The sequence below is a fragment of the Myotis davidii genome, unplaced genomic scaffold, assembly GCF_000327345.1.
Source record: "Myotis davidii unplaced genomic scaffold, ASM32734v1 scaffold158, whole genome shotgun sequence".
NCBI classification, from domain to species: Eukaryota; Metazoa; Chordata; class Mammalia; order Chiroptera; family Vespertilionidae; genus Myotis; species Myotis davidii.
In genome coordinates this window covers 231,297-254,259 of record NW_006289390.1, presented here as the reverse complement: position 1 = coordinate 254,259, position 22,963 = coordinate 231,297, and the positions used below count along the sequence as shown (strand labels likewise).

Here is a 22,963-nt window from a genome sequence, read left to right as displayed (position 1 = left end):
AGTTTCATCAGAAAAGCAAAAATGGAACTTCCATTTGACCCAGTGATCCCACTTCTAGGAATATATCCCAAGAAACCAGAAATACCAATCAGAAAGGATATATGCACCCCTATGTTCATAGCAGCACAATTCACCATAGCTAAGATTTAGAAACAGCCTAAGTGCCCATCAGCAGATGAGTGGGTTAAAAAACTGTGTGGTACATCTGTAAATAAAATAAAATGAGATTTGCAACAGCATGGATGGAACTGGAGAGCATTATGCTAAGTGAAATAAGCCAGTTGAAGAAAGATAAATATCACATGATCTCACTCATTGGTGGGATATAATGAACAACATGAACTGATGAACAAAAACAGAACCAGAGTTATCAACCTATGTGGGAATGTGGGGGGTGAGCGACATTAAACAATAAAGAACTTAAATTAAAAATATAATTGGTACAAACTATTAGAATTTCTTTACTGATAAGAGAATTTCTTTACTGATACAGAAGAATAGTACGCATAATCAGAAACGTTTCTACTGATATTCCTATGACAAACCCTCTATGCATACAAGTACTCATTGTTTACTGCAGAGCAGATGATTTTCCTGGCTTCCCTTGCTGGTCACCCTTCTAACCTTTATGCTTAAAAAAATGTTGGATTTATTTAGAGTCTAAAATGTCAGATAAAAACTATTGATTAAATTTAGTTTTACTTTTAAACCTTCAGTAATTTGCAAACTTTTCTCATCATCATGCCAATTGTTTTAAATTGTTTTCACATATTCTACATTTTAAGCATTTTTAAAAGTATGACAGTATCTGCTGTAACAAATCTATCATAAAACATGTTTAAAAATATGAAGATAAATGGACATAGCAATAGGCAAGGGAGATTGATAACTATACTGAGAAAATAGAACATGATTATTTTTCTTAGAATGGCACTTGGCCTGGCCTTGCCTGATGGGCACGGATAGAAGGGAGCTAACTAGGTGTAGAGTTGCCAGAGTGTCTTAATAAAAGGGCGACTCTGATTATTGGAATAAAAAAAATCCTCCCCTTTCTTTCCTTTATGAACACCTCCTTCCCTCCCTCCCTCCCTCCCTTCCTCCCTTTCTTCCTTCCTTCCTTCCTTCAGATGTGGAGAAAAATATAGGCAGTACAACACAGCTCCACAATAGCAGACCAGGAATAGAACACAGGACTTATAGCATAGGAAATAAAATATCATTATTTTTCTTAATGTAATTCAACATGAAAACGACTTTAATTTATGATGGTGAAGCTCTTGTATCATAAGAGTTCATTTATATCACTACACTAATTAAGATTTCAGGAATAATTGAGTGGGTCAATGAAATAACTAATTCCAAAGTAAGGATTTATGATACATCAGAATGTCATATTTCACTAAAGTTTGTGGAGAAATTCAGGATCATAATTAAGGCAGTTACTTATAATGGGAAAAATGTTTAGATAAGCAGTTTATGGTAGCAGTAGAGGATTAAAATACCAAAAACGTTCCATATTATCTTATTTTGTTACACTTGGTTTTGTGCCTTAATTAGAAAATGTTCTGATCATTAATGTTGATGTGTATTCTTTTTTTTCATGATGTGAAAATATGGATTGCTTTTAGCCAACTATGTTTATGATAGAAGTTAATCATATGCTCATAACTGAGGTTCATACCTCCCTTGGTGATAGTGATGCATAATTCAGCATAGTATCTAAAGTGGGAATAAATTGGGCTGATTTCCTAGACTTATAAAATGAGCACAACAATTTTGAAAGAGAACAATTACTCTTGCCCTTTGCAAGTACCCAATTAAACCCCAGAATATTGGGAAGCATGGTGGTAAGAGGGCAGAGTGAGCATCTGAGCTCAAAATATGGCCCTTTTTCTGACATGTTATTTTTCATTCAGACAATTACCGCTTGAAGTAAAGGTGTCTATTTTAAAGTTGGGCTGGGTTACTATAATACAAAGGACTTGTTATTCATCCTGAAGCAACTATTGGAGAGAACTATGAAATTCTAGAGTGACTTGAATTTAGAAGGTTAGAAGTAAAACAGTAAAATTCTAGGGTGATGACAACACAAAAGTTGTCATCCTGTGCAGCAAGCCAGTAAGTGGTTAAAGGTTACAAGATGTCATATTAAAAGAAATAGTGCTTTACATTGATGGTCTTCAGCTTTTGAAGGATGAAATTTTACCAAGAGAAAGAGTCACTAAATAACCAATATGTACATCTACCTGCACTAGAGAGATACCATGCTGAGAGCCAATGGGAGGTGGCTCAAGGCTGAGCACCTCACTTGCTATGCAGGAGTGAGGATCCTGAAAATTATAAACTGGTGCAAAAGCAACACATCACTTTTAATCTCTGTTTGGTGGGGAGTCTGATGCACAAATGCCCACACCCTCTCCTTGCTAGAGATTGGGTGACACAGGGGCAAAGAAAAAAAAGTGAGACACAGGTCACTAGTATTGCTATGAGACCTATGAGAGCAAGATGCCATAAAATAAGGAACTCCTGCCCGAAGTGCGAAACTGAGCTGTGTCATAACGAACCACAGGAGGAAACATCTCATCCACATCCTAGTACATATTTCTTGACATTAGGATTCAACTTTTTAAAAACATTTTAAATTGATTTTATTGAAGTGTATTTTTTTTTGCATTTGACATTCATATTTTACAATTCATAAACCTACATTAACACATCATTATCACCCAAAGTCCCTCTTTTACATCAGGGCTCACTCTTGCTGTTGTCCATTCTGTGCTTTTGGACAAATGTATAACAACATGTGTCCCCCATTAGAGTGTAACAGAGGGCAGTTTTACGGCCCTAAAAATCCTCTGTGCTCCTCCTACTCACCCCTGCTTCCTCTTATCCCCTGGAAACCACGGACTCTTACTGTCTCCATAGTTTTGCCTTTCTTAGAATGTCGTATAGTTGAAATCATACAGTATGCAGCCTTTTCTAATTGTCTTCTTTCACTGAATACCATGTGTTTAAGTTTCCTCCATGCCTTTTTATTGCTTGGTAGCTCATTACTTTTTAGCTCTGAATAATAATCTATTGTCTGAACATACCACAGTTTAATTAGCCATTCACCTACGGAAAGGAATCTTGGTTGTTTTGGATGGTTAGTTATTGGAAAATGATGTCATAAAACGTAGGTAGATTCCCATATTTCCAATTGTGAATTAGAGTATGCTCTACCCATGCAGAAAATACATTGATAGTATAGCTTTTCTGAGCTTGTCTCAGAAAGGAAAATGTACCATGAATGCCATTGTAAGTAATGTGCTAAGAGAAATGTTGATGAGGCATCTCATCTGACATACTGTCCCCACCTGATTAAAAATGTGAATTTTTAATGAGAAAGATAAATTCCTTTACTGAGCTTTCATATGTGAAATAGAAAATTATGCTTTGAACCTTTGAAGATAATTATATCTTCAAGGGGTTTACCTTGCTTGTTTATGGCTTTTATGTTTATTGTTTTACTCATTTCACAGATGGAATTTTATTCAAGGATGGTCTTAAAATGTTGCCTGTTTCAACTTTTATTCTAACTTCTTATCTTCTCATAAATCTTACACTTTAAGGAAAGAGGACCAATGACAAAACCCCACAGGTGGTCCCCTGATGTTTATTTTGAAATATAACATGTTGCTATGATTCTAGTCACTAAATAAAAAACAGAATTGAAAACAACAACAATTCCTTAAGCTATGTCTCTAACTAAAAAAATTAAAATACTTTGTACAAACATGTATGGATTGTCAATAATTTAATGTTAGAGATCCGCCGTGTTCCTCCAACACATGTAATATCATTTACTAATAGTGGCAGCCTGATAGCTAAAGGCAAAGTGAAAGGTGCCGGCAAGAGAAGCCTTACTTCCAGATCCATTGTCATTGTCATGATCCTCCAATTCCTCATGTAAAGTCTCGCATTTCAAACTCAAAGCCATGGCTCAGTATGATACTATTTTAAGATGTTCCAAAACATTAAGGTATTTACATTTGAGATAAAAGACTTATTTACTTCATGGTACCTGAAATATGACTTCAGAATTGTTAAAAATAATAATTTCTCTTAATTTCAACTATGTAACCAAGCATGGTTTGCTCATGAGTAACCTTGTGAATTTAAAGCTATTTAATTAGAGAATTTCCTCCAGAGTCAAGGTAAAAATACTGATAGTACACATTGACCATTTTCTAATTTTAGCCATATTAGAGATTAAAATATTTTGCTAAATCACACAGGTATACAAGGTCATTTCAGGTTGAAATGAGAGTTCTATTTATGTAGATATGGAATCGTGACTTACCCCTGTCTGTGTCATACAGGAAGACAAAACAATTCCATTCATAGTGATCCAGCAGACTTAAGAGTGCTCCTCGCAAGGAAGGTCTCAGCTGCAACACAAACTGGCTCTCCCCCTCGGTAGGGAAACTTGGTGTGATGAGGGAGATGTGTAAGGCGCTGCAGAATGAGGTCAAGGTGTGTACTGACCTCTTATCATAGAGTCCAAAAATGGCAAATACTCCTCTAGAATACTGGGAACAGACTGAAACGAAAGAAAAAAAAAAGAATACAAACCATTAGTACACTCTAAAATTTTTAACTTCCACATCTACAGTTGATGAAATGAAAAAGAAATCTCTGAATTACTGGCATTCAGGAATATAAGAAAAGGTTACAAGTGAAGTGTGTCATCAATTGTACAATCAATTAATGAATTCTTGAACTTGTAATCAAAATCCTGCATTGAGTGAGATAACTTGGAGCTATATGCTTCCTTTCCCAAGAAGCTGATTTAAATTAAAGGGAAGTTTAACTAAAATGATGTAATCTATGGTATTCCAGGATAAGGCGGCAAATCCTAAGTGAGAGACTCTCAGTGTGAAAAAAATCTAAATTTTTCTCCATATGTTTCTCTTACATGTAAAAATATAATATCATACTTTGAAAATGTTTAAGTATATTTAGAGGAACATTTAAATAACCAGAGTGCCATCCGTTGTAAGCCATATGCTTATCTTGTCTAGTTTGAATTGGACTGCACTTGTTACTCGGCCTAAATTATTAATTTTTTTTTTGCAGTGGCAGTTTCATTTTTTATCACAACCTTAGAGTTCTCTTGAATCTTGCTTGAAAATAAAAAATTATTCAGTCTGGAAAGTCATTGTTGGGGTATGCAAGATGCTTAGCAGAATTGTGCCAACTTGTGCAGCTTGTAGGTAGGCCACATGCAAAGACAGTTCATTCCACACCCAGAAGAACGTTGTTCTCCTGAAAGAAGAGACTCCGAGGTAAGCAGGTGCCCAGGCTCACCTTGCCTTTCTTTCCATCCCCCGAGTTGTTGCAAAGACAATGGGGCAAATTTATAAAGAGAAGAAAATTGTCCTGGAGATTCTTGCCCCATCATATTTTGATCACTTTATTGACATGACTGATTTCTAGTTCAAACTTGGGTGACTTTTTCTTTGAGTGCAAATGTAGAAAAAGGAAAAAACAACAAAATGAGGACAAAACTTTTTTCCCCATTCCTCATCTATAATAATAAAAGGGTAATGTGCTAATTAGACTGGACATCCTTCCAGACATCCTTCCTTCCAGACAAAGCCGCAGTGGGTTGGGGCCACAGTGGCGGCAGCGGGCAGGGGCCGGGGTCAAGGTCCTTGCACAAATTTTGTGCATTGGGCCTCTAGTTTATAAATACATTGAGACTTCTTGAATTTCAAATTCTTCTAGTTTATCACATGGCTAAAGGTCCTATCTCGCCTTGGCTTATTTAGCTGGTTAAAGCTAAATAAGCTTTATAAAAATTTTTCTGTTTTCTGATTTTGGTTACTGATTGTAATTGCTACGCTCATTAAGAAACCCAGAGTATGGATAATCTAGATGTATTTATCTTAGCAGTAGTTCATAGTGATACAAAGAAATTAGATTTTGCTTTGTTAAAGTAATAATAGGCTCTTAGAAAACTAATTTGCCTACTAACATTTATATCTATATTCCACAATATTTGAGTTTTTGGAAATTATGAAGCATAATTAAATAGGAAAAGTTAATAAAACATGGAGGTGTTTCTTTTGTTCTTGTTTATTGTATCTCTTGAAATTGAGAATAGAGTTTAAGCAATGTAATTGTACATAAGAAGGTAGCAATTACAGCAAATGAACGCTGTTGGTCTTCTTTAGATGATGTGCTCTGAGAGATACCGTAAATGTTCTAGGCTCACCCAGGAACTAGGATTCGATCACCTGAATAGATTGACCAACCTGGAAAGTTAGTCCTGGCACAATGACTGACTGTCATTTTCTTGCAAGATATAAAAAACATTATTTTGTAACATTTTGGGTTTCAACTGAATTTACTTTTATACCTTAAATGACCTGATTAATTAAGCTGCTGGATCAGACCATAACCTTGTGAATGTTTCATCAAGAATTTGGATGTATTTCTGTAAGTGCTGCACATTTAGCATAACCTGGAGGTACTCCTTTGTGTTGTCATATTTTTTCTGTTCTCTTGATTTTTTCATGGATATTGAGGGTTCGCTTTCAATCTTTACATTGCAAATAATCTACTTCAATTAATTTTTATTTTACTTTACTGAAAAAAATAAAGTTGAAGAGCTTTAGAAATCATATCTAAGATGCTGACTTTCTATTTGGTGCTAAAATTACACACAGATTTTATTACATTTTCAAGAAAATGTAAACATGCAGGATTTACAAGTCATGTACTTTAAGTTATTCATGCATGTAATGAGCAGTTGCATAATCCCTTCTGTTTTGGGACTTACCTTTGTCAAATATTGGTTTCCAAACAGTGAGTTTTTAGGAACTCCACAAATTCTCTAGGGGGACTTGCATAGCTTTGCATGAGAACCTTTGGTGAGAAGTGGGTGGGTGGGCAAGCCTGGACCCCTTCCAATTTTATGTATTTCAAATATTGAGCAAACATAAAATTTTATGTGCAAAAAATACTACACTTCGGAAAAAAGGTCAGAAACAATGTATCCTGCACAAAATCCCTCTACTGTTTGTTCCTATTATACTGTTTTCAGACTTCATTATGACTTTCCACTACTTTGGTGCTCGCTGGACTATTTAACTTATTTTAATTTATTGTGTTTGATACTGACCAAACTTAATGTTTTTGATATTTAAACATATTCTATCTACTTTCATTCATAAGCATCATCATAAATATGTATCTCTTCTCCTTTTCATAGCCATCTGTTATTTTGCCTTTAATAAACTAATTTTGAAACTGTACTAAATATTAGATTAATACTTTGCTTCTGGCTGCATCATGTCACTCAACTTTTCACTTTGCAAATGTCCAGAAATGTTAATATTATTCTATTAAACTTTTTCTTGGGCTATTTTACCTAGATTATATGCATGGCATCTGAGGATTATTGGGTTTCCTATGTGTGTGAATGCATTGTCAGTCAAATGCTCAAAGTTATTATCTCAGTGTGCTATCCTGGAAACTATTTTATTTAGTCCAATAGATTAAATTTTAAAATATAATTATTTCCATATTTAGTATTACCATCTAGCTTTGCATCAAGTCAAAATTTACTTAGTTATGTCTGATGACATCTATTGATGTTTGTCATACAAATAATTATGCAAACAATGGAACTTAAACTATATATGCATACATCAACTAATTAGAGTAAGCTAAACTGAATATCAATGTGTTCAGAATACATAAAAGGGAGCAAACCGAATCTTATATAGATGGCTAAATAAAATAAGCAAGAGAACACTGAGTCACTAAATAGTTGCAATCCTATTAGGTAGATACATGGTTTGAAAAATAAACACTAACCAAGTTTCATTGCATATTCTGTATTCTGCTTTACTAATGAAATCACTTGGGTCCTGCATTGTGTAACTAAACATATAATATAAACACATGGTCATAAGCCATTCATCTTTACTTGATGGTGTCAATGAATTAACTATGTCTTCTCATCAAGTAGTCACCCGGTTTCATCCCAGATTCTACATTCCAGATGCCAAACCAGTGAAATTGTTATGCAGTTAGTGACAGTTTATCACCCCATGTCACATACAAATCGAATGGCATTGTCTTAGCTCAGTGTCTCAAGTTGTGCGCATTAGAGCAAAGTGCTGAGTCTGACACGGCCACCAAAGCAGGAGAGGAAGGACGCAGGCCAGTGCTTCACCCCGGGCCCTTTCCTTTCTCCTGTATTTTCAACTTTCCTCTTCCCTAAATGCATTCCCAAAATGCTTTCAAACAAGCTGAACTCCTTCTTGTTTTATGAAACACAGAACTTTCTCGACCCTATGCTTCCTACCTCTTTTTACCCCTTCCCAGTCACTAAAGGAGTCTTTCACTTACACTGTTTCAAAGTCATCTGACTGCTCTACTTCCCAGCCACCAAAACCACCCTCATCAATTTTGCAAATGACCAAGTACAACCTAAATCTTACAGTTTAGCTCCTATCTTACTGGAACCCTTTCCTGTCTTTGACACTTTGGGCACTTCCCTCAGATGCTTCCTTCTCTTGCTTTCTTACCACCATGCTCTCGTCTTCATTCAGTCTCTCTAGATATTTCTTAGTGTCTTTGAATATTCTTTCCCTCTGCTCCTTTAAAGGTGGTAAGCCTTAAAACTCCCCTCTTTACTTTAAATGCAATTCCACTGAAAATGGCCAACCCTGGGGCTCTAATTACCGCCTATGTAATCATGATCCCCCAAACTGTACCATTTACTTCAAACCTTTCTCTTGAACTCCAGATCTATGTATCTAAGTTCATCACTTCCAACCCACTGTGAATTTTAGTACAGCTGTATTTTCTCTCTCTCACACTGTATTCCAGAACTTTGATACTTTCCTATTCAGAGCTGGAGTCTGATCTTCCAACGTGAACACGGGCTGGCTTCAGTGATTGCCTCAGTGATTAAAGTGTGACAGACGTGACTCTATGTGACTTCTGAGGCTATGGCTGCCTCTCTGTTGAGACAGATTTTTTTTTTTTTACCCAGCTACCATGCTGTGAGGAAGACCATGTGACGTGAAGAGGCCCACATAGAAAGGAACCAATATTCCTATCCCTCAGCATCAGCTAAGCTCCAGATTGACAGTCAAATGAACTAATTCCTATATAATAAAAGGCTAATATGAAAATTGTCCCCTAGACCAGGAGTTCGACAAGGGGGCAGGGCTGGCCTGTCAATCACCCCCGGCTCCTCCCCCTAGCTGGCCTTGCCCCCGACTGCCTCCCCACCCTGATTGGGGTGGGCTGGCCAAACCCCACTGGGCCTCTAGTAGCAATAAATAACCAGGATGATCTTTGTATCCAGTACTTAGGGGTATGCCTACGCATGGTAAGGATTCAATAAATATTTTATAGATACACTTTTAAGGAATGTTGCTTTATTTTTGTGCCACTGTTTTTTTTTAAATTCTTAATATTAAATATTTGAATTGTTGTTTTGTTTTTCTTTTTTCTTTTTTGCTATTATAACTAAAGCTTTCATGACAACCATCTCTGATTATTCATTAAGGTAAGCTGCTAGAAGTGAAATTATAAAGTAAAGTATATGAATCTTTTTTAAAAAAATCTTTTTGAAGGGTTTTGGTAAATATTAATAAATTTATTCCACAATTATGTACTAATTTATATCTCTCAATAATATTTATTGGGCTAAATAAGTTTTTAAAATTCTTCTTTTCTCTACTGTTTTGAAAGTTATATTTATTATGTTAATTCTTCAATTTATTCTTGCTGCCCTTGGTTTTTATATATTCACTTGTTATTCATTTATAATTTTTCCATGTTGATTGAATTATGATTGACCTATAGCATTGTGTAAGTTTACGGTGTACAACATGATGACTTGATGTATATATTGTGAACTGATTCCCACAATAAGGTTAGTTAGTACATTCATCACCTCACATAATTACCATTTTTTTGTTGTGGTGATGAGAATATTTAAGATTTACATTCTGAGCAACTTTCAAGTATGTAATATAGTATTGCTAACTAAGGACTGTTGGGGTTTTCAGCAGTGAAACCTACTGGGCTTCTCTGACAATCAAGCTACTGGGACAAGGTCACTCCCATGCATGACTGATACTGTAGACCAGTGGTTCCCACCCTTTTTTTGGCCATGTCTCACTTAAGCATCTCTAAAATCCTGATGCCCCCCCCCACATGACATATAATTCTTATTATTCAAAAAGTGAACTCCTATTCACGTGGAGGAAGCCTAAAAGGTCATTAACTTGGTCTCAACAAGCTTCAAAGGAAATGGCATCCATGAAATAGAAAAATAAAAGAATGAAAGGACAGTTGAAGTACTGAGGAAGAAATCACCAAGAAATTATTAAAAAATAATAATAGTATGAAGTGATATGAAAAAATAGCAAATAAAGTTTCAAAACATGTAATAGACAACTGAAATGCATAAATATGTCACAATATATATGTATATACTGTGCCTGAGGCCCCTACAGCCATAAGAAATGCAAAAAATTTCACTGTTATAACTCATTCTGGAATTGCCCTCCTTAAAAATCAAATTGCCCCCCTGTGGGGCGTGAGCCCCACGTTGGTGACCACCGCTGTGCACCCTTTCCTTCTGACTTCTTCCTGGCGGTCTCTAGATGGCTCCGCTTTGCTGGTCTCTGGTGGGGTGAAACTGAAAGGGGCCCTTCAGGTGGTTCCCCAACAGGCTGGGGAAGCTGGTCACTCACCCTGCTCTCCTTTTCCAAGACCAGAGAACTGTGTTGGGCTAAGGGCTCCCTCTTGGCACTGAACAGTGCTGGCCTGGGATATCGGATAATGCAGGCAAAATGGAACTTTCCGTCCTACCCTGTTTGTCGGGTTATTCTCAGTTTTGCTGTTTTTTGTTTTTTTCCTCTATGTGTTCCTGAAACTTTGTTAGGAAACTCCTGAGTTCTCCCACAGCTATTTTGTGTGTGAATAACTGTCTAATTGCTGTTCATTGTGGAAGGACATAAGGGTGCGTCTCGTATCCCCCATCTTAGTCATAATATTCTAAATTTAATAATTATCTCCACACTCCATCAGAATAATACGAGGACATTTAAGCATTTTAACTGCAGAAAATGCCCTCCATACTATTACTGTCCAATATTGTAGTTCGTATGGGTTTAGTAATTTTAAAATATCATAGCCTCTATTGGACATTTTCATTATCTGAAATCCTTGATAATCTAACACTCCTTTGTGTATGTTGCAATTCTTGCTCAAGGTGGATTATCAACATATTTGTTTTATAATTTTGAATTGTGAGCACATTTTAGCAAAGTCTACCTGTGAGAATTTAGAGAAACCTGTTTTAGAGAAATACTTCTCCAAAGGGATTTTGCATTTACTCTGCCAAGCAACCCAATGAGTTTGTATGTGGGGTGTGTATGTGTTCGTGTGTGTGTGTGGGAGGGTGTGTGTGTGTGAGAGAGAGAGAGAGAGAGAGAGAGGCTCCTAGAAAATGCAGAGTGTATAGGTTTGTACAGAAAAGTCAAAAGAGAGTGGACAATTATGGAATGAGCTACCCTGCACACATCTGTACATCTCATTCAAGGCCAACTTTATATCTGTCCTTGACCCCATTCATTATCTCTTTCTGAGGGGCCTTCTTTAGTTAGTATGCCTTCTTTCCCTCTTTACTGGCTACATTCCCTCAACTTATTAACATACTCAAATTTCTCCAATCCCTTCCCAATTTAATATTATGTCAATAATAAAAACCACATTTTATTGGTATCTAATCTTGTTCCCTGATGTATTCTCAGGCTCTAAATTTGGCATAAGAAAAATGCTCAATTAGCATTCATTCAGTGAATGAAATTACAGTTTCTTGTAAAATAAATTAGAAGAGACTGGGAGAGTGTGGAATTAGTGGCTGAAAGCTGCAAAATTCTACTTTTGGGTTGCTGAGTTTACTCTGGCAGTTAAAAGTTTTCATTTCTTCCTAGCATCTACCAGCTATGGGCAAACTACGGCCCGCGGGCTGGATCTGGCCCATTTGAAATGAATAAAACTAAAAAAAAAAAAGACCGTACCCTTTTATGTAATGATGTTTACTTTGAATTTATATTAGTTCACACAAACACTCCATCCATGCTTTTGTTCCGGCCCTCCGGTCCAGTTTAAGAACCCATTGTGGCCCTCGAGTCAAAAAGTTTGCCCACCCCTGGACTCTAGGCAATTCCTTTTGGTCTCTATATGTATTCTCCCTCCCCTTTCAACCATGCACAAACTGACCATTAGCTTTTAATATGATGAAACTATGAGTTTATCCAGCAGCATAGAGTTTGCAACTACATGTGAAATACTAATTCAGTCTTCCAGCCTTTGCCCAACCTCCCACTGCACAGCCTCCCACTGCACAGCCTCCCACTGCACAGGCTCTCACTGCACAGCCTCTGTCTGCCCAACTCCCACTGCACAGGCTCTCACTGCACAGCCTCTGTCTGCCCAACTCCCACTGCACAGGCTCTCACTGCACAGCCTCTGTCTGCCCAACTCCCACTGCACAGGCTCTCACTGCACAGCCTCTGTCTGCCCAACTCCCACTGCACAGGCTCTCACTGCACAGCCTCTGTCTGCCCAACTCCCACTGCACAGGCTCTCACTGCACAGCCTCTGTCTGCCCAACTCCCACTGCACAGGCTCTCACTGCACAGCCTCTGTCTGCCCAACTCCCACTGCACAGGCTCTCACTGCACAGCCTCTGTCTGCCCAACTCCCACTGCACAGGCTCTCACTGCACAGCCTCTGTCTGCCCAACTCCCACTGCACAGGCTCTCACTGCACAGCCTCTGTCTGCCCAACTCCCACTGCACAGGCTCTCACTGCACAGCCTCTGTCTGCCCAACCTCCCACTGCACAGGCTCTCACTGCACAGCCTCTGTCTGCCAACCTCCCACTGCACAGGTTCTCACTGCACAGTCTCCCACTGCACAGCTTTTCACTGCACAGCTTTTCACTGCACTGCCTTCCACCACACAGCCTCCCACCACACAGCCTCCCACCGCACAGCCTCCCACCGCACAGCCTCCCACCGCACAGCTTTTCACTGCACAGCCTCCCACTCCACAGCCTCCCACCGCATAGCCTCCCACCACACAGCCTCCCGCTGCACAACCCCTGGTCCTGTATTTACCTAATTTCTACCTGTTAATTTTCAGAATCTTGCCATATATATTTCTTCTAAAAGAAATCTTCTCACCCCTCTGGATTTTAAAATATTTTTTCTGAATACACTAGCAGTTTATTGGAAATCTTTACAAAGTCAGTAAGTATTAGTTTATCATCTTCCTTCTTTCTCTGATTGTTTGATGTTAAAATGATAAGCTCCTCATATTTAGATCTGACAAGGCTCAATCAGATGGTGGATAGATCATGCTGAGTCCGGAATGCATTGATTTATGACCTTAAGGTGTTATCATAGGTTCTTAATAGGTAAAAGTTAATTTTCTTAGACTTCTACAGGGTGGTTAGCTATAGGAGATAAAGTCACTGAAGCTAATCACCATAAATGACAAGTTGAAATGCAAATGACATACAAATATTTCACCTTAATTATGTCACAAATAAGTACTCTTGCTCTCTCGGATGTCTTCTCTGAAGCAGCTCTGGACAATGCCCGTGCAGACCACAGGGAGCCATAATTGCGGGCTGCACTTGCACAGCCCTGCACATGCTTCACTTCAGTTTTATGACATCTCAGCTCGAGAGCACATTGCAATTCTCAATTAAACTAATTGAGAGCTCAGTAAAAAATATACAGGCTTGTTTGCACATTTCTTTCCGGAGTCAGGCCGTCATAATGGAAACACATGGCTCATTTTGCTTCCAAGGCTGAAAAAGGAATAAGCAGAGGCTATTTTCAATACACAGCACAATGGGCAAAATGCCTTTCAATGTAAAGTTGGCTTCCCTGGCAGGCATTTGGGGGCTGCACAGATCAGATCCTTCTTTTATAAAGAATGCTAATCTATAAGCATAAGGGCTCCAACAAGTGCGCCTTTTACAGTGGTTCTCAACCTTGGCTGCACATCAGAATCACCTGGGAATCTCTTTAAAATCCTGATTTCTGGGCCCCATCCTCCGGAAATTCTGTTTCTTTGTTACGAATGTTGTGGCCCCACCCCATAACAAAGAAGCAGAATTTCCGGAGGATGAGGCCCAGAAATCAGGATTTTAAAGAGATTCCCAGGTGATTCTAATGTGCAGCCAAGGTTGAGAACCACTGCTTTAGAAGGAAGGGAGGTGAGAGGAGAAGAAACCAATTCTAAAAGCACCTACATAGTAACAGGCGAGTGTTTGCTTCTTTACCTGTCAACGCCAATCATGAAGGGCAGCGCAGAGGGAGAGGCACCAAGGGACTACTGTTTAGCACCCAAGGACTGGAATATAGTTTTTTCTTTGTGGCCTTAATGGAAACATTCAACTCAGCATCTATATTTTATATACTATATAACTGCATTGCATAATTGCAGTAGGATTCTTTTTATGCTAGAGAAACACATTTTCAAGGGTCTAAATCTGTTGAAAGCTTTTCTTCATTAAAGTAGACACAGCTGTCTTTCTGGAAAGCACTTAAATACATCGTGAAAGTGGATAACATCAATTAAAAATGGAATGGAATAATATTTGGCAGCTATCTGAGAGAGTTTTAAAACAACTGTTCTCATGAATATTAGGCTTCCTGAATAACTGAAGTGTCATCATTGATTTTGGATCTAGAACCTGTGACATTTGTTTAATGTCTGTCAGTACTACCAGGCGTGTCTGAGACAGCAAGGACTCTGATTGCTTTAATCATCAAATTTTTTCCAGCATCCAGCCTAATGCTTGGCACAGAGTTGATAGTCAATACGTATATTTTTTTAAATTTTACATATTGATTTGAGAGAGACAGGAAGAGAGAGAGAGAGATAGAAAGTTGATTTTTGCTCCACTTGTTTATGCATTCATTGATTGCTTGTTATATGTGCCCTGACTGGAGATTGAAGCTTTAATCATCAAATTTTTTCCAGCATCCAGCCTAATGCTTGGCACAGAGTTGATAGTCAATACGTATATTTTTTTAAATTTTACATATTGATTTGAGAGAGACAGGAAGAGAGAGAGAGAGATAGAAAGTTGATTTTTGCTCCACTTGTTTATGCATTCATTGATTGCTTCTTATATGTGCCCTGACTGGAGACTGAGCCTCAAACTGTGGCAAATTAGGAGGACGCACTAACCAACTGAGCTACCTGGCCAGGGCTCAACAAATATTTTTTAAATGAATAACTGAATGAATGGAGGCAAAGAGGACTTCATGCATGAAAGGTATTTGAGATTCGTGAAGATATTTGGCCTAACTAATCTTTTGAATAAAATGTGCAGCCATTTGAAGCAAATCTAACATGTAAAATTGTGTTTTTACAAAATACAATAATGCCTCATTATATTTAATATGGTACAATTTTATGAAAGTTAATTTACGTGCTACTTGTTTGGAATTCACAATGTACATACTTTTAATGGGATAGTCTGCTCAGTGCTACAGGCTAAGGACTACACATGCTCCAATTAGGCTTCCTGAATAACGGAAGTGCTATTCACATATAACTCAGACAAAAATAAGGATAAACACACATATAATCCAGACCAATAAGATTGCAGTATCCAGTGTTTCATGTGTGTGTGTGTGTGTGTGTGTGTGTGTATAATTGTGTCCTCTAAAACACACTGCACAAAATCCTGATAATTTACAGATAACCTGACTAGATGGAAATACTAAACATTTGCATAGCTTCTCCACACATAAAATGAGATACTAGAATATTTTTTTCCATTCTAAAATATAATTTTAGAGCCAGTAGCCAGAATGAGGGAGCCATTAGGATGGCCTGACTCTAGGAAAGGGGAAGGGAGGAAAACAACAAGTACTAAATACCTACTATGTGTCAGGCTCTCTAACAGTCATTTTATTTTTATTATCTTGTTCCAATAGCCCTACAAGGTAGGTATTATTTTCCTTTTTCTTTAAAAAGAAAAACAAAATTTGGTGAAGTTATATAACCTCTACAAGTTGATACATTTAAGTGGGGAAAGAGCAATTTTTAACCCAACATGATTCTAAAGGTCATGCTCATTCTACTCTCCCACTTGAAAAGAAAGTCACTGGCTGAGCACTTCTCCACCCTGCTCTGTTGAAGGGATATTGGCCTTTACACCCTTATTGCTACTGGAGGAGGCACTGTAAGAATACTTACACTTCATGGAAACAGAAGTAGTTCTTACAGAATTATGAACTATGGGTTTCTTATTTAAAAAGCCGCTTCTTAAAGCAAACTAAGTTTTAGCTCTCAATTTAGAAAGGATAAACACATATATAACTCAGACAAATAAGCCTGCAGTATCTAGCGTTTCAAGTGTGTGTGTGTGTGTGTGTGTGTGTGTGTAATTGTGTCCTCTAAAACATCCTGCACAAAATCCTGATAGAGAATTTATAGGTAACCATGACTAGATGGAAATATTAAAAATTTGCAGTTTCTCCACACATACAGATAGTAAAAGATTTTTTTCCATTCTAAATTATAATATTAGAACCAGTAGCCAGATGTTACTAAAATAGCTGGTTTAATTGTGTGCTGTGTTATATTATTTTCTCTAGATTCAAATTTCAAGAATAATTGTCAAACATCTGGGCTGTACATTAGGATGGAAAATACAATATAGAAATGATGAGCCACTCTAGTTACTTTGTCAAAGTTATAATTTTAAGGTTTTTGAATTCTCAGAATCATTACCAGACATTTACGAGTTAAATAAACTCTGATTTATAAAGCCTTTTACTTTTTCTCTCAATTATTAGGGTATTATAGAACAGAATGATGTCTAATAAAAATGCTATTTCATTCCCTATGATATTAAACCATGATTCATTTTTCAAAGAATACTATTAATAATTTGCTCTGACTACATCTGTGTGTGCATCTGAGTGTGATGAAAATAGAAAATGCTTTTCAGTTTTGAGAAATTATAATAGACTATGCCTTGGTCTAGTAATCACTATAATCAGAATCCTTTAAAAGCATTAAACTTGAAGTATATATTTCCTTGCTTTTACACTAAAATAGCATTTTTCCTAATATTTTTTTTAGAATAGTTAAAAACCCTTAATGACCAAAAAAATCAGACTTTTATATTAAAACAAAATCTTTTGAAAAAACTTGAAATTTATGTGTATCTGTTACTTAACAATTAAAATGACATTTATTCATTCTATCCAAAGAAAAAGAAATTATTCAATATAAATTTTCATTATATATAATAATTTATGTCACATGTTGAAGAGATTAACAGATGTGTATTACACTATATATTATATGGTGAGATTCTAAAATTTTTCTCAACAACTTAATTATTTGGCATGCTTTGAAAGAAATAGATTTCAGCAATCATATAGTAACACTAATTCACTTTTTTGAGTAATCTGAACATTTCAAATATAATTGTTTTCTAACATATCCAACTTTTTAAAAGAATGGTCTAGAATTAATGAGTCTTCTTTCAGTATGACTCTGCAGCCTCCTGACCATTAACTTCCTGGGCGTTTTCTGAAACTATTGCAGCTGTCTGTTCATTTAGGTTTGATGCTATATTGCCAAATTAAATTTTCAGTCTTCATTTTAACCTGCTGCTCTTCACTTTGAGCTGTTTATTGTCAGTACTGAAAAGTATGTATCAATATTTAAGTGTGCATCTTTTCTGTGCCAAGGAGATAATATCTTTTCTGGATTATGAAGTTGTGTGGCTCAAAGAGACCTTAGAGATCATGCGGATGGACCATGTCCTGAACAGAGGAGGACAGTGAATCCCTAAGGTATAAAGTTACTTGCCTAAGGCCTTTAGACATGAACAAAGTAAAGCAGACATCCTTAGATTAGCCAAAAATTAGAGATTATAAAGACCATTCAAATGAGGGGAACAATAGCAAAATCCAACTTATAAAGTCATATATATGTAAAACTTATAGAGTGTAGAGCAGGGAGGAGATCTGTGAGCAAGGAAGCTATATGTAAAACTTATAGAGTGTAGAGCAGGGAGATCTGTGAGCAAGGAAGGTGTACACTATTCTGTGTCCTGGTATTATGTAAACTATATTTGATGAAATTGTTGAGCTCAGAGAGCATAACAAGTACTTCTGTAGATTTTCATTTTGAATCTAAGCACATTGTAAAAAATCATCACCTGAGGATATCCTTACTGATTTTAGGCAGAGAAAGGGAGATGAGAGAGAGAAAACATCAGTGTGAGAGTGAAACATCAATAGGTTGCCTTCCATATGTTCCCTGACAGAGAATTGAACCCGCAACCTTTTGGCATATGATAGATAGGACACTCCAACCAACTGAGCCACTTTGGCCAGGGTGTTCTAAGCACATTTTAATTACTCATATTAAATCAGTATTGCTTTATGCTATATAAACTATTATTTTTCTTCTGCTGCTGAAGACAAATGAGTTGTTTATTTCTTCTATTCACTTATAGGCAGACAGACCTATAAGCCATGCTCTACTATATAGAGTCTTTAGGCAGATTTTTGTTTTTATACTTGATCTCTTCTCTCTCTCTCTCTCTCTCTCTCTCTCTCTCTCTCTCTCTCTCATCTTAATGCTCACAGATGCCATGGGGTAAAGTTTATAGGATTTCATCTAAAAGCTAATTATTTTAAATAATAATTTGTGTTTAAAATAGCTATATATCAATTCCCCATATAATTTCTGATTTGCATATTATGTTAAGGTACTCTTTTAGAGATTGAGGCAATAAAAATAGGTAAATAAGTTAATATATTCATTAATTTTGATAATATGCAAAATTAGAACTTTAAGAGTATTTAATTTCATTGGGACATTCAAGTAATATTGAGCATCTACTCTGAATTAGGTCAATGTTCTAGATACTGGGGGACACAAAATTAAGATTTCATATGTGATTCCTACTATTATATTGAAAAAAAAATGGCAACAAGTTGTGGGGAGCCGATATAGGGTTAAACCTCGGACTGACCTGTTGGCAAAGTCACAAACAGGTCTTCCGAGTCTTAAACAACCCAATCACAGAGGTGGCCGCTGATTTACACACGCTATCATTTAAAAAATAAAAAAGGGGGAACTTGCCAGAAGCAAGTCCATCCTTGCTGCTTGACACAGTTGCTGCAGGGAAGAAACATCTGCACAGCATATGTTTCAAGGGACCTAGTGTATATGGCATACTGTTCTTAATATGTTTGCCCCCCTTCGTAGCGCTATGTGTTTTAACCAAGGTGTCACCTCTCTGAGAAAGGTTGTTTCCCCAGGTGGGGATTTTTTCCTGGAGTTAGAGATTAACAGGACTAAGGAAAGGAATAAAACCCCTTAACTAAGTGCCAGGCGGGTAATTAATCACTTTAACTATGAGCAATCACGCTTAAACTACATAATCTTTACTTAGAATAATCTCCTTCAGTTACTTCCTTGTAGCTTAACAGAACAATAGAGTAGTGACCTTGGAATGGAGATAACAAACACCCTAATCTTTGGAATAGAATGGATAGGATTAAAATCAACTGGTATAAATACAGATGTAATAGGAGAATAGAGAGAGAACCCCCCTATGCTGATCAACAAGTGGAATAAGTGCTTATAAAAGAAGAGAGAGAAGTGAGGATGCTATAAACATACATATTTAATCTGAGTGTTAACTAAGAGAGTGCTTGTCACAAAGTGGGGAAATACCATTTCAGATATAACAATTGAAAATTACCAAAAGCTATAAAAATTGAAGTACTGTTTTGATTCTTGCCTGGAGAAGGAGGGGACATGTTGAATGATAAGGCTGGAGAAGAAGTACAGATACAGGTCTTCGGGAAGAGGGTAAAGAGCAGTGTGGACAAGACTTCTGTTCAAGGTGGCGACATAAGTACTTGGAACCTCTCACAAAATTACAATTAAGCTACAGAACAACCATCATCCAGAACCACCTGAAATCCAGCTGAACAGAATTCCTAACTAGGAATATGAAGAAGCCACCTTGAGAAGGTAGGAGGGGAAGAGATACAGAATGGGCTGGACTCCCAGGTGTGCAGAATAAAAATTTGGGAGGGGGAATATATTGGCTGCTGAGGTCCCCCCTGAGGAATGAGTGGCCACAGACCAACACCAAGCCCCCAAGTCTAGGGTTCCAGTGCCAGGGAGAGAAGTCCTCATAACTTCTGGCTGTAAAAACCAGTGGGGACTGTGGCTGAGTGAGACAGATGGCTTCTGGACCCTCCTATAAAGGGTCCATTCATGAACTTACTCAGATTCGCTTGCTCTGACCTCTAGCACTGGAGCAGCAGCTCAAAAGGTGCTGGGAACATATAGAGAGGAACAGACTTGCTTGGCATCAGGGTGAGAATGGAGGAGCAGCTTTCTTCCAGGCAGAAGTGCTGGCAGAGGCCATTGCTCTTTTGCTGAGCCCTTTCCCCACAGAGCAGGCAGGCACCATATCTGTGTCTCCTTGACATGGCTATTACTGTTTGCTCCACCCTGACGATTCCATGAGATCCAAACCTTTCCAGTGGATTTTCCATATCAATGACCTGTTTTTTCTCCTGTTTCAGACTTTTCTAAAATCTCTTAAACAAGCAGCATCTGGCTCTGGTTTGCCCTGTAATTCTCATTAAGTAGCCCTTGCATGGCACTAGCAGAACCCTGCCTCATATGTCTCAAATAAAATAAAATAAAACTTTAGAAAAAGAACTGAACAAAATGGAGATAACCAATCTACTAGATGTGGAGTTCAAAACGTGCAAGGAGCCTCTGGGGCAACTTCAAGTATACCAACATTCACATCATTGGGGTATGGAAAGGATGACATTGAAAACCTATGTGAAAAAATAATGATAGAAAATTTCCCTAACCTGGTAAAGGAAATAGATATACAAGTCCAGGAAGCACAGGGAGTCTCAAACAAAATGATTCTTTTTTAGGCCCATACCAAGACACATAATTAAAATGCAAAAGGTGAAAGACAAAGATAGAATCTTAAAAGCAGCAAGAGAAAAGCAGTTAGTTACCCACGAGGGAACTCTCATTAGACCATCAAATAATTTCTCAACAGGAATGTAGGCCAGAAGGGATTGGCAAGAAATATTCAGTGATGAAAACCAAGGATCTATCAAGCAAATCACCCCGATGGGTAGGGTGCACACAGAGGGCTTGTGGTTGCCTGGTCAGACTTCTGTCTCTCTCTCTCTGGCGAGTGCATATCTATGCTTCTCTTGTCAGAGAAGTGAGCAGGGACCAAAATAAGCCTCTTGAAAGGTTGTCTTCATTTTTGAAAGAGAACAAAAAGGATTCCTATAATGACTTACTACCCAAGCGGCCCACACAATCATGTGCAGGGCAAAGGAGAATGGAACAATTTGTGGAGTGGAGGTGTTTCAGGGAGCTCTGGGCAGAAGAGAGCAGGACAAAGAATCTGTGTTAAGATTTTGTTCTAGATGAGGCTCAACTACCCTTCTCATTGAGTTATGTTACTTTGGGAAGTCATCCCAGGACTTAGGAAGGTAGAATTCCACAGGATTGAGTGCATGGTTCTTTGCAGGGAGCCAAGACATTCATTAATAAGTTATATAATGTCTTATCACTCAGGTGTATGCCTAAAATGAACATAATATTGTATGTCAACTGTAATTGAAAAATTTTAAAAATGATTACAAAAAAAAAAGAGAGAACATTGTGGATTGTGGGCTTTTATCCTAAGAACAATGGGAAGCCATTCTCCTATTCTGAAGCAGGAGAGTAAAGTAATCTGATTTGTGTTTTTATAATGCTAGCTGCTGTGTGGAAAATTAATTTAAAAAGTAGTAATGGATCCTGGAGACTTGACATCCAGTATTGTAGTAGCCCAGCAAAAACTATTGATAGCTTAGAATTCAGGGCCTGTGAAGATGATAAATACATGGACTCAAGGCATATTTGACAAGTAAATTAATAGGTTTTGATGATTAATTACACATTAGCATTAGGCAAAACTCACATTTTAGTCGCTTACTAAAGCCACTGGTTAAATGCTCACTGGTGTGTTCACCATTTGCTAAGGTGAAATAAGCATATGAGGTTTAGAGGGCCCAGTTTGTATATATTGAGTTAGAGATACTTGCAGAAAAAATGCCAATTAAGCAGTCTGGTATATACATCTATAGCGTGGTGCAGAGATTTTAGATTTATAAAAAATAAGCTTAGAAGTGCAGAAACAAACATTTAGGGAAAACATAGAGTGACACTAGCAGAGTAGCCTTGGCAGAGAAGGTATGAGAATAAGGTGAAAACAAGTACATTGTGATACCATTTCATTCAACAGAAAAAGAAAACACAAAGAGGGGGCCATTAATATCAAACGCTGCTGGAGTAGAGGTAAGGGGATCAAGCAGTATAGGAAAAGAAGTTATTGGGAACCAAGAAATGAGAGCAAGAAACTCTTAAAGATACAACGAATACATAAATTTCACATTACGTGGGAGTCAATTAATGTCTTTTTTGCAAATAAACTTCAGTTTCATAATGCATCACATATGTGGACTTCTCACTTGTGTTTTGTGTGTTTTTATATATTTATATATTCTGTATATTTATGGATACTGCATTTCTATATATTTATGTACTAGTGGCCCGATGCATGAAATTTGTGCACAGGGGAGGTGGTGTTCCTCAGCCCAGCCTGCACCCTCTCCAATCTGGGACCCCTCGAAGAATGTCCTACTGCTGGTTTACAGGGATCAGGCCTAAAACGGCAGTTGGACATCCCTCTTGCAATCTGGAACTGCTGGCTCCTAACGGCTCACCTGCCTGCCTGCCTGCCTGATTGCCCATAAACACTCTGCCTGCCGGTCTGC

The 22,963-nt window shown here is 37.5% G+C and overlaps 1 protein-coding gene across 7 annotated transcripts in view; it reads right to left on the bottom strand.

Moving 5' to 3' along the window:
• The window catches only part of GRIA4 (glutamate ionotropic receptor AMPA type subunit 4), a 417,768-nt gene that overhangs the window by 277,996 nt on the left and 116,809 nt on the right, over positions 1-22,963 (bottom strand). For all 7 annotated transcript variants that reach the window (XM_006761462.2, XM_015562433.1, XM_006761466.2 and 4 more), the window contains exon 3: positions 4,343-4,582. In XM_006761462.2, coding sequence (XP_006761525.1) covers positions 4,343-4,582 — 240 coding nt within the window. The remainder of the gene's footprint in view (positions 1-4,342; positions 4,583-22,963) is intronic.